The 12,628-nt window shown below is 44.1% G+C and overlaps 1 protein-coding gene across 1 annotated transcript in view; it reads left to right on the plus strand.

Moving 5' to 3' along the window:
* LOC126428271 (juvenile hormone epoxide hydrolase 1-like) overlaps positions 1–11,390 on the plus strand; it is a 101,989-nt gene extending 90,599 nt beyond the window's left edge. Inside the window, exons 5-6 of the mRNA XM_050090186.1 lie at positions 3,737–3,971; positions 10,924–11,390. Of these exons, the coding sequence (XP_049946143.1) occupies positions 3,737–3,971; positions 10,924–11,122 (434 nt within the window). The 3' untranslated portion in view covers positions 11,123–11,390. The remainder of the gene's footprint in view (positions 1–3,736; positions 3,972–10,923) is intronic.
* The last annotated feature ends 1,238 nt before the right edge of the window (positions 11,391–12,628 follow it).

The following is a 12,628-nucleotide window of genomic DNA, read 5'->3' on the forward strand; positions in this document are numbered from 1 at the left end:
GTTCTAGGGGACTAATGACCTCAGCAGTTGAGTCCCATAGTGCTCAGAGCCATTTGAACCATTTTTTTTTTTTTTTTTTTTTCAGAATGCGCTAGGTGACTATCAGTTTGGCTTTAGGAAAAGTAAAGGGGCGAGAGAGGCAATTCTGACGTTACGGCTAATAATGGAAGCAAGGCTAATGAAAAATCAAGACACTTTCATAGGATTTGTCGACCAGGAAAAAGCGTTCGAGAATATAAAATGGTGCAGGCTGTTCGAGATTCTGAAAAAAGTAGGAGCAAGCAATAGGGAGACACGGGTCATATACAATATGTACATCGAGGAAGCAATGATGGAAATAAAAGAAAGGTTCAGGAGTGGAATTAAAATACAAGGTGAAAGGATATCAATGATACGATTCGCTGATGACATTGCTATCCTGAGTGAAAGTGAAGAAGAATTAAATGATCTGCTGAACGGAATGAACAGTCTAATGAGTACACAGTATGGTTTGAGAGTAAATCGGAGAAAGACGAAGGTATTGAGAAGTAGTAGAAATGAGAACAGCGAGATACTTAACATCAGGATTGATGGTCACGAAGTCAATGAAGTTAAGGAATTCTGCTACCTAGGCAGTAAAATAACCAATGACGGACAGAGCAAGGAGGACATCAAAAGCAGACTCGCTATGGCAAAAAAGCCATTTTTGGCCAAGAGAAGTCTACTAATATCAAATACCGGCCTTAATTTGAGGAAGAAATTTCTGAGGATGTACGTCTGGAGTACAGCATTGTATGGTAGTGAAAGATGGACTGTGGGAAAACCGGAACAGAAGAGAATCGAAGCATTTGAGATGTGGTGCTATAGACGAATGTTGAAAATTAGGTGGACTGATAAGGTAAGGAATGAGGAGGTTCTACGCAGAATCGGAGAGGAAAGGAATATGTGGAAAACAGTGATAAGGAGAAGTGACAGGATGATAGGACATCTGCTAAGACATGAGGGAATGACTTCCATGGTACTAGAGGGAGCTGTAGAGGGTAAAAAGTGGGTGAAATGGTATTTAGAGGTTGGAAATGTGGATGAGAGAGCTAAGGTGCCAAGCTGTACTCAATAATGTCGGCGACTGGATTGACTATTAGGTGACTGAGCAATTGCTGCGCGAGATTAGCCGAGCGGTCTTAGGCGCTGCAATTCCGGACTGTGCGGCTGGTCCCGGCGGTGGTTCGAGTCCTCCCTCGGGCATAGGGGTGTGTGTGTGTGTGTGTGTGTGTGTGTGTGTGTGTGTGTGTGTGTGTGTGTTTGTCCTTAGGATAATTTAAGTTAACTAGTGTGTAAGCTTAGGGACTGATGACCATAGCAGTTAAGTCCCATAAGATTTCACACACATTTGAACAACTGAGCAATTTGTAATAACATCTATTTTCATGTAAACGTATAATTATAATAGTGTCTTTTATTTCATACAGATAAGGGCGTACACTTTCTTGTGGAACTGACTGTAATTTGTTTTTGCCTTACCATAGCATGTTAACAACGTTAAGGATGTCCCGTAATATTTCTGCCATTGTACTGTCACGTAAATTCACGTCAACTATACTAAGGAACAAAACTTTATCTGAGTCTTTATCATCCTTAGATTGATACTAATCGTTCCAGGAAACCATTTACCTAGCACGAATACCGCACTCGCTATTTCTGCCAGCAAGCGTGTTTTTGGCACTTGCCACTGTTTACTCGCACACATTCTGACATAGCTGCCGTTAGTGGTAATCTTAAAATACAAAAAATGGTTCAAATGGCTCTGAGCACTATGGGACTTAACATCTGAGGTCATCAGTCCCCTAGAACTTAGAATTACTTAAACCTAAGGACATGACACACATCCATGCCCGAGGCAGGATTCGAACCTGCGACCGTAGCATTCTCGCGATTCTGGACTGAAGCGCCTAGAACCGCACGGCCACCGCGGCCGGCTCTTAAATTACAGACAAAGCTGCCAGTATTACAAACCTTGGTGCATCGTGCAAGAGTAATATCAGACGACGATAACCTGCCCCATGAACTGAGCCACCTACGCAACGTTTTTGGGAATAACGGCTACAGCGCCCATCGAGTGAAAGAAGTGATTTTTGGGAAATATCAGAATAAGACCACCGACGAAGAGGAGAAAAAAATTGCTTTGTTGCCATTCTGTGGGTCTGTGTCGGGCAAGATAAGTCCGAAAGACACAAGATCAAATCAATCTTCAGGCCTCCAACGAAAATCCGTCAATTACTGAGACCAGTTAAAGAAGCAGTAGGTCTCAGAACGCCTGGAGTCTACGAAATACCTCGCGAGTGTGGCCAGAAGTACATCGGACAAACAGTGCGCAGCGTGGAACAACGCAGGAAAGAACATGAGGGATATTATCGCCTACGCTATCCAGAGAAATCTGCGTTAGAAAACGGCCACCACATAAAATTTGACGATACCTCTGTCGTGGCTCGTACTAACTGCTTTTGGGACAGTTTAATAAAGTAAGCTATTGAAATAAAAATTACCGCAAACACCGTGAATAGAGACGGTGGCTTGCAGCTCAGCGCTGCGTGGGATCCAGCGATCGCGCGGTTGGAGAGGGCACATCGAAGGCCGACTCAAAACATGTCCATATATGACAATGTCACGGGCACCAGTGACGCCACAGCCGGCAGCTAGCGTATATAAGGGCGCACCATCAGTCCACTGGCAGTCCATAGCACTTGACGATGGCCAAGGAGTGCTTGGCCGAAAGCTCGTGTAGTTTTAAGCAATTGACGCGTTTGGAAACCCGAGAACATTTTATTCAAAGCTGCCATTTATCGGTTTGACCATCCCTTACCACTGTTTTCAGCTGAGGCCCCCGCTTTTTGCATAGTTTGCTAAAGTGATGAACTGTGAGTTGGGAGCATTAGATCGATTGGTAGGGTAACAGTGCATATCCTCCTTGACATCACTGGAATTTACTCCTTGACATCACTTGCATGGCGACCTTGACATCACTTGCATGGCGACCTTGACATCACTGATATCTCCTCCCTGACACTGCTTGTGTGGCCTCCCCGACATCACTGGCATGTGCTCGTCGACATCACTGGCATGTGCTCGTCGACATCACTGGCATGTGCTCGTCGACATCACTGGCATGTGCTCGTCGACATCACTGGCATGTTCTTGATACCAGCAGCATGTACACCTGATGTCACTTGCATGGCCACTTCGTTGTCACTGACATGTCCTTCTTGACATCATTGACATGTCCTTCTTCACATCACTAGCATGTCCTGTTTGACATCAGTGGCATGTCCTCCTTGATATCAGCGTCATGTTCTTGTTGACACTACTTATTAGGACGACAATGGCAGCGACTTCCTCCCTCTGCCATCTCTCTCTCTCTCTCTCTCTCTCTGTCTCTCCCTCCCTCCCTCACTCAACTTCCATGTCTCTGTCTTTTCTTCCTGTTTTGTGTATATCATTCCATCCCTTATGTAACACACACCAGATCCCTTTTCTTCCATTCTAATTTCTTCCCTTTTTGTGTTTTATTCCTTTCTTTCCCCAATTTTATCAACTAATGATTGAACATAAGTAAAAAAAAATGTGAATTTTAAATTGTTCCTTTTTTTTGTAAACTGAATTGCTCACAGACTGAGGAGCAGTATTTTCAGCGTGTGCTTCTAAGTAGATTTTTTTCACACACGATATTCTTTCGCCAATTCACTGTTCACATCGTCTGCAGGACTGGCTCTGCAGACGACCCCTGTGGGTCTGGCAGCGTACATCCTGGAGAAGTTCTCCACCTGGACGAACCCCTCCTGGAAGTGCCTCCCGTGTGGAGGTCTCACTAAGAAGTACGAGATGACAGACCTGCTGGACAACGTCATGATCTACTGGGTCACCGGCTGCATCACCACCTCCGTCAGACTCTACTCTGAGCACTTCAGCAAAGCGGCCAAGGTCGGCCGCAAGCGAGTGTAAGTTCTGGCTCCCTTCTCTTACCAAACCTTCACGAAATACAGTTTTTACATGTCATGCGTGTGTAATTTCCAACTGAAGATGTTTTGCCATAGATCTACTATGGCCGTCCCGTATTGATGTACACGTCATTTTTTCCCCATCATTCATAATACACCATGTGAAGCATCATTACAGTTATAATGGCGTAGCAGGTGATTATAATTGAAGTGCAAACTACTCGTGGAGGCACTTGCAAAGTAGGTTAGGAATCAGGTTAATAATGTTGCTCACGCAGCATACGTTCGCTTTATCGGGCAACAACAAAGTTATTGACTGTGGATGGTACCGTCAGAATGGAAATAATGAAGTCACTGTAAAAAAGTCATTAATTTTGGCACTTATCTTGAATGGATTCCCACGTAGATTTCTTCGAAGTTGTTATGGCCCATCTTGTTGATTCTAGGGTGATTCCACTTTGACTGCTAGAAGGTCTCTATTTTAGCAATATCTGAAGACCTAACAAATGCGTTTTTCGGGAAATTCTTAATGATCAAACAATCCCAGATCAGAACAATGGTATGGCAGAAGTAATTTTTGACTTGGTGTTCACGATCCACATTTTTATTAAACTTCTTGGAAATTCACATATACTTCTTAATTGTCACATCATCAAGAAAACAGTTTTGTATCAATCTTCATATATTTAATTTCCACTTTAACCAAACACAATACTTGACTCTTCTTTTACAAAGCGAAATTACAAGTTAACTTCTGCAAAGTGAAACGAAGACTGCTTTGTGCGCATTCGCGCCAAAACGGTTACAAGTAAGTCAAGGATTATTGCAGCCTCACAGAAATGAATACACACACAAGAACCATATCACTGTAATATATCGATACATCGTAGTACCTATACATTAATAAAACCAAATGTGAATATCGTCACAAAAATATGTCTGTTACTTCGCAGAAAAGTAATACGATATTACTAGTATCGAGAACTGGGGGGTGGAGTGCCGAAATAGTCACGTAAATAGAGAAACGTTACAAGGTCCAGTGTGGGCTGCAATTATCGTATGCCAGTGAAACATAGTAGATATGCTAATGCGTTAATGCAGAACCGATTTGAGGCCAAAAAACAAATTAGTTTCAGTTTTAGGCACCAGGAGCAGACCTGACGCTGTACACCGTTTCTATGACGGTATGTGATCCACACTGTCATTTGATAAACCATAACGTGAGTGGACAAGAGACCGTGCACTATTAGTGAAACTGTTTCACGTGAACAATAGCAATTACAGTGCTGCATTCAGAGCGTATTCAAATGGTTCAAATGGCTCTAAGCACTATGGGACTTAACACCTGAGGTCATGAGTCCCCTAGACTTAGAACTACTTAAACCTAGCTAACCTAAGGACATCACACCCATCCATGCCCGAGGCAGGATTCGAACCTGCGACCGTAGCAGCAGCGTGGTTCCAGACAGAAGAGCCTAGAACAGCTCGGCCACAGCGGCCGGCTAGAGTGTATCGCCCACTGAAAAGACTGAGGAGAGGTCCGATGTCATTAAATGGTTTCAAGAAGGTGGTGATGAAATTCGAAAACATTGGTGAGCTTGGTGTGGCGCCTGTAAGAGGGAGGCGTCTCCTGTCCCAGTGGATGCTGTTGACGAGGCTGCTGCTGCTGTAACTGACCACACAGCACGTGACAGTGGTCGTGCGGTGTCACCAGGATTGCCCGTCCCATGGTCAACAGTAAGGGAAGTTTTGAGTATGTTTTACACTGGTACCCGTACAAGATCCTCACGGTGCAGCAACTGAAGTCTCATCGTCCCCAGCACAGTTCTGACTTTGTTCTTCGGTTCCTGACTCGAATCGAAGTTGATGACATATGTCGACTTACTGGTTGTGGGCTTGTTCTGCAGATTGCTAATGATCCCAAACGTGCTCCTAAATTCTGAGAGAACTATAGAAAACAGAAATGCGGGGAACTGAAGAATATCGTTTCGGCAAGTCAGTCACTTGACTTAAATCCCACTGAAATCTTAGGGGATGAACTTAGCAGAGAGGTCAGAAGACTGAGGTCGGCTAATGGTGACGGTCTATACAGCAGTTTGCAGAGGTGTTGGACAGCAATATCCGCTAAAACACTACAGAATCGTACCTGCAGAATGTGCAGCTGTTCTGAGGGCAAAGGGTGGAAACTTTGAAGAGGCTAAAATCTAAACCATATTGTATTGTGCTTAATGACAGAGAGAGAAAATATTTAAAACTTTGGACATAGCTGCTAAGGTTCAGTGACCGTGTCAGAATTATATTAGAACAAATAAGCCGTCGGTCACAAATATTAAGTCAAAATTGACCAGGTTTCGACGCTACTATGAGCGTCGTCTTTAGAATTAAACTAACTGTTCTAAAACGTAATAGGTATATAAGACATTAATAAACTAAAGTGTGTACTGACCGGAAAGAGATGCAGTACTTACAAGTCACATTATAAAAAAATCTAAGCCGGAAAGGCGACGTGATGAAAAGTTGTAAACAACAGTTTTGTTGCAACCAGTGTTCACTCAGGTAGAAGCAGCCCTTAGCGGCATCACGTCGCCTTTCCGGCTTAGATTTCTTACAATGTGACTTGTAAGTACTGCATCTCTTTCCGGTCAGTACACACTTCAGTTTATTAATGTGTTATATACCTATTATGTTTTACAACAGTTAGTTTAATTCTGAAGACGACGCTCATAGTAGCGTCGGAACCTGGTCAATTTTGACTTAATATTTGTGATCGAGGGCTTATTTGTTCTAATATAGAGAAAATATTTGTTTCGTTGGTCTATTTAATTTGTACCACATGTTTGTACACTGAAATAGAGTACAAGGTTACTGTAAATGATTTCAAATATTTGCTGCTGCTGTATTATTTCACACACACACACACACACACACACACACACACACACACACACACGCACACACACACACACACACACAGAAGGATTTCTCACATACTGCTGTACGTGCTCCATGTGTGTCTTGCCAGTATTGATCCTGCAAATACCAAGCTGATAATTAAGTTCTTCTCACATTTTGCGCAGCATGTCCTTATCCATCTGTTCAGAAGCGCTGTTGATGCGAGGTCGTAGTTCGGGTAGGTTTGTTGTAGAGAAGGGATGAACACTGAATCTTTCACATAACATCGTCCCAAAAATAATTACTTGGCGTTAGGTTAGCAGGGTGTGGGGTCCACAACATCAACTGCGGATAATCGAACCCACAGTGAACGATCCATCGGTTTCTCAATTTCCTGGTTAAGAATTCACGAACATCACTATGGAAGTGGGGTGGAGGACCATCCTGGTGGTGGTGGGTGAAGTCCACACTATCTGTCTCCAATTTTAACGTCAGCCAATTTTCCAGGACGTGTAGAAACAAATGTCCTGTAAGAATAGGGGAGCACAGACTGTAAGCCATTAAGGCCATCTTTATACAGGATCGTTTCACACCTATGATGTTCAGTATAAAGTGTCAAATCAAAAACACCTTCAGCCGTCTATATTTCCAATTTTATTTTCGCTACCAGTTTCGGCGTTAGACTACGCCATCTTCAGGCCCCCTGAAGAATCGCACCTCTTGTACAATCGAAATAGGGGCCGGGATACAGTCACTGGTATCCGTAGACTCCTTTTGAACAACGCAGCCACTTTGTTCATCAGTTACAGACTCAATCTGAAAAAAAACTGATCATTCATCAAGACATTGGCACCTGCCCACGTAAGTGTCTGAGCAAAGTGACGCGGTGCTACATCCACTATTTTCTCCCATATGTGCTCCTCAGATCTGCACATCTTTCCAAAACTCAAAGTCTACCTTGCCAGCCAGTTTTTCGTCCAGCTGAGTAGCGATCACAGTTATAGACGAGTATCTTGCAGTGCTTCCAGAGCAACGCTACGCATGTGGGATGTTTGTTACTGGAACACCGCTGGATGAAGTGTATTAATGCTAAACGAAATTTCGTTGAAATGTAAGAGCCAATTTTGATGCCATAAGGCACAGCCACTGTATGTTAATTAAGAGAGTGTAGGAAATTTGACTGAGTTACCATCAAACAAACATGGACCAGTGCATGACAACATATGACTTTACTGGTGTAAAGGCGGGGCAGGACCTCAGCTCGCTCCCAAAGGAGGTTACCCCAGCTTCGGTATACCGCTCGCGGTTCGTCGAACTTCGTTCGAAGTTCATTAATACGATCTTCATTTATATAGATGGCTCTAAGACCAATGACGGTGTCGGGTGTTCTTTTATTGTCGGGGCACACAGTTTCAAATACCGGCTCCATGGCCATTGTTCGGTCTTCACAGCTTAGCTATTTGCCATCAGGCTGTTCTTTACATCCGCCGCCGCCGACATTCTGCTTATGTCATCTGCTCCGATTCCCTGAGCGCCATCCAGAGCCTCAGTTATCCGCATCCGGTTCACCCTTTCGAGCACCGGATCCAACGCTCTCCTCAGCAGCTGGTGGACGACGGTTCTCCGGTCACCTTGATGTGGGTTCCTGGCCACGTCGGTCTCCCTGGGAACGAAGCTGCAGATGCCGCGGCCAAGGCTGCGGTCCTCCAGCCTCGGACAGCTTCTTGTTGTGTCCCTTCATTTGATTTTAGCAGGGTCATTTGTCAGCGCATTTTATCGCTGTGGCGTGCCGATTGGTCTACAATTACTGAAAACAAGCTTCGGGCCTCGAAACCTCTCCCCACGGCTTGGACGACCTCCTCACGCCCTTCTCGGCGGGAAGAGGTAGTTTTGGCCCGGTTACGAATTGGACACTGCCGGTTCAGCCGTCGCCATCTGCTGACGGCTGCGCCGGCGCCGTTCTGCCCGTGTGGGCAATTGCTGACGGTCCGCCACATTTTAACGTCCTGGCCGAATTTTAATACACTGCGCACTGATCTTGGCCTGTCATGTACTCTGGATGAAATTTTAGCGGATGACCCAGGAGCAGCTGCTCGCGTTCTTCGTTTTATCCACTTGACAAACCTGTCTAAGGACATTTGATTATGCTGTTTCCTTTTAATCCCTTGCCTGTTAATGTGCCTTTTATAGTGTTGTCCTTTTTAGTTGCTGTTTTAACCTTGTGCCTCGCAGTGCATTCATAACTAAGTCTGGGCGCTAATGACCACTGTAGTCGTGCGCCCTAAAACCACAAAAAAAAAGGCAGGGCTATAAACCAGTAAAGTCAAATGTTGTCATGTACTGCTTCGAGTTTGTTGGATGGTAACTCAGTCAAATGCACGGAACATGGCTATTTATAGCTGAAATCTGTATAGGCAAGAATAATTTAAAAAAGTCAGTGTGACTGCGACTGATTGCTGTGTTTCCATCCATGTTCCTTGAAAACTAAACGGTTTTTCAAAATGTAAATTCTCATTTCCACTATCAGGCCGATAATTCTTCGGACCACCGTATTGTTGTTGTTGTGGTCTTCAGTCCTGAGACTGGTTTGATGCAGCTGTCCATGCTACTCTATCCTGTGCAAGCTTCTTCCTCTTGGTCTCCTCCTGCGGTTTTTACGCCCCCCCCCCCCTCTCCTCTCACTTCAATACCAAACCTACAAAGTCCGGTTCTATGCGCTTCAGTCTGGAACTGCGCGAACGCTAAAGTCGCAGGTTCGAATCCTGCCTTGGGCATGGATGTGTGTGATGTCCTGAGGTTAGATAGGTTTAAGTAGTTCTAAGTCTAGGGGACTGATGTTAAGTCCCATAATGCTCAGAGCCATTTCAACCTACAATGCCTTTATGTCCCAGAATGTGTCCTATCAACCCATCGCCTCTTGTAGGCAAGTTGTGCCACAAATTTCTTGTCTCCGCAATTCTATACAGTACCGCCATATTAGCGACGAGATCTACCTGTCCAATCTTCAGCATTCTTCTGTAGCGTCACATTTCAAAAGCGACTAGTATCTTCTTGTCTAAACTGTTTATCATCCATTCATGGCTACACTCCAGACAAGTACATTCAGAAAAAAAGTCCTAACACCTAAATCAATATTCGATGTTAACGAATTTCTCTTCTTCAGAAACGTTTTTCTTGCCTCTGCCAATCTACATTTTATGTCTTTTCTAATTCGCCCCTCGTCAGTTATTTTGCTACCCAAACAGCAAAACTCATCTACTACTTTAAGTGTCTCCTTTCCTAACCTAATTCCCTCAGCAAGACCTGATTTAATTCGACTACATTCCGTTATCCTTATTTTGCTTTTCTTCATCTTCATTTTATATCCTTTCCTCGAGACACAGCCCATTCTGTTCTACTGCTCTTCCAAGTCCTTTGCTGTCTCCGACAGGATCACAATATCATCGGCAAACCGCAAAGGTTTTGCTACTTCTCTCTGAACTTTAATTTCCACTTCAAATTTTTCTTTGGTTTCTTTTACTGCTTCTTCAGTGTACAGATTGAATAACATCTGGGATAGGCTACAATCTTGTCTTACTCCCTTCTCAACCACTGCTTTGCTTTCGTGTCCCTCGAATCTTATAACTGCCATCTGGTTTCTGCACAAATTGTAAATAGCCTTTCGCTCACTGTATTTTACCCCTACCACCTTTAGAATCTGAAAGAGACTTTTCCAGCCAACATTGTCAAAAGCTTTCTCTAAGTCTACAAATGCTATAAACGCAGCTTTGCCTTTCCTTAACCAATCTTCTACGAGAAGTCGAAGGGTCAGTATTGTCTCACACGTTCCTATATTTGTCTGGAATCCAAACTGATCTTCCCCGGGGTCGGCTTCTACCATTTTTCCATTCTTCTGTATAGAACTCTTGTTCGTATTTTGCAACCGTGACTTCTTAAACTGATAGTTCAGCAGTACTCACACTTGTCAGCACCGTGGTACAAGGAACGAAACGTCGATAGGCTGGTGTCACGCCAAATACGCGTGAGCCCTCCAGTAACCGACTGTACGCCTGTGTTGCAGCATCGAGAGGTACCCGCCGACCGCCGTGGCGCAGTTCGAGCACGACATCTTCTTCACTCCCGAGTGGGTGGCCCGGGACGTCCACCCCAACCTGATGCGCTACAACGTCTTCCCCAACGGAGGACACTTCGCCGCCTTCGAGGAACCCAAAGTGCTGGCCGAGGACATCTGGGAGTTTGTCAAGTCGGTACACGTGTAGCGTGTGCGACTACTCGGGTGTCCAGCGTGTGCGAACTACACCGGCAGCTACCAGGACTGAAACTCACCTGCTGCTGCATGTAAAATACAAAGTACACGGCAGTTACCAGTGTCACACCGTACAGTCGATTTGTTTAGTGACATTAAAATTTGCTGTTTTCCATACAGACCTATATTTATTATTTCTCGCCTACTTTCTGGCGTTTTAGTTGTCACAGTAGTTACGATAATGAATTTTCCTTTAATCCTCGCATGATGTCAGCTCGGAAAAAAACATGTATAAGGGGTCTTTTTTGACCCCAAAGTGATTCTAGCAACTAAGTGGCAATAAAGAGTAAAATATTTCCACAAAAGTAGTAACTTCTTATTGTAATACCCGCGAACATGGTTAAAATTACAACTCCATTGCTACATCTACATCTACATCACTACTCTGCAATTCACATTTAAGTGCTTGGCAGAGGGTTCATCGAACCACAATCATACTATCTCTCTTCCATTCCACTCCCGAACAGCGCGCGGGAAAAACGAACATCTAAACCTTTCTGTTCGAGCTCTGATTTCACTTATTTTATTTTGATGATCATTTCTACCTATATAGGTTGGGCTCAACAAAGTATTTTCGCATTCGGAAGAGAAAGTTGGTGGCTGAAATTTCATAAATAGATCTCGCCGCGACGGTAAACGTCTTTGCTTTAATGACTTCCATCCCAACTCGCCTATCATATCTGCCGCACTCTCTCTCCTATTACGTGATAATACAAAACGAGCTGCCCTTTTTTACACCCTTTCGATGTACTCCGTCAGTCCCACCTGGTAAGGATCCCACACTGCGCAGCAATATTCTAACAGAGGACGAACGAGTGTAGTGTAAGCTGTCTCTTTAGTGGACTTGTTACAGCTTCTAAGTGTCCTGCCAATGAAACGCAACCTTTGGTTCGCCTTCCCCACAATATTATCTATGTGGTCTTTCCAACTGAAGTTGTTCGTAATTTTAACGCCCAGGTACTTAGCTGAATTGACAGCCTTGAGAATTGTACTATTTATCGAGTAATCGAATTCCTACGGATTTCTTTTGGAACTCGTGTGGATCACCTCACACTTTTCGTTATTTAGCGTAAACTGCCACTTGCCACACCATACAGCAATCTTTTCTAAATCGCTTCGCAACTGATACTGGTCTTCGGATGACCTTACTAGACGGTAAATTACAGAATCATCTGCGGACAACCTTAGAGAACTGCTCAGATTGTCACCCAGGTCATTTATATAGATCAGGAACAGCAGAGGTCCCAGTACGCTTCCCTGGGGAACACCAGATATCGTTTCAGTTTTACTCTATGATTTGCCGTCTATTACTACATGCTCTAATTCAGTTGTAAAATTGTACAAAAATTTGTGGTAATGTTCCTACCGCTTCCCCCAGGTGATCAACTAAATCATGTCTACTTATCCGTCGCCCTTGATTTATTTCCCACGTTCAGCAGATTTACCTGCATACAGTTGT

The sequence above is a fragment of the Schistocerca serialis genome, chromosome 12, assembly GCF_023864345.2.
Source record: "Schistocerca serialis cubense isolate TAMUIC-IGC-003099 chromosome 12, iqSchSeri2.2, whole genome shotgun sequence".
In the NCBI taxonomy this organism is placed as follows: Eukaryota; Metazoa; Arthropoda; class Insecta; order Orthoptera; family Acrididae; genus Schistocerca; species Schistocerca serialis.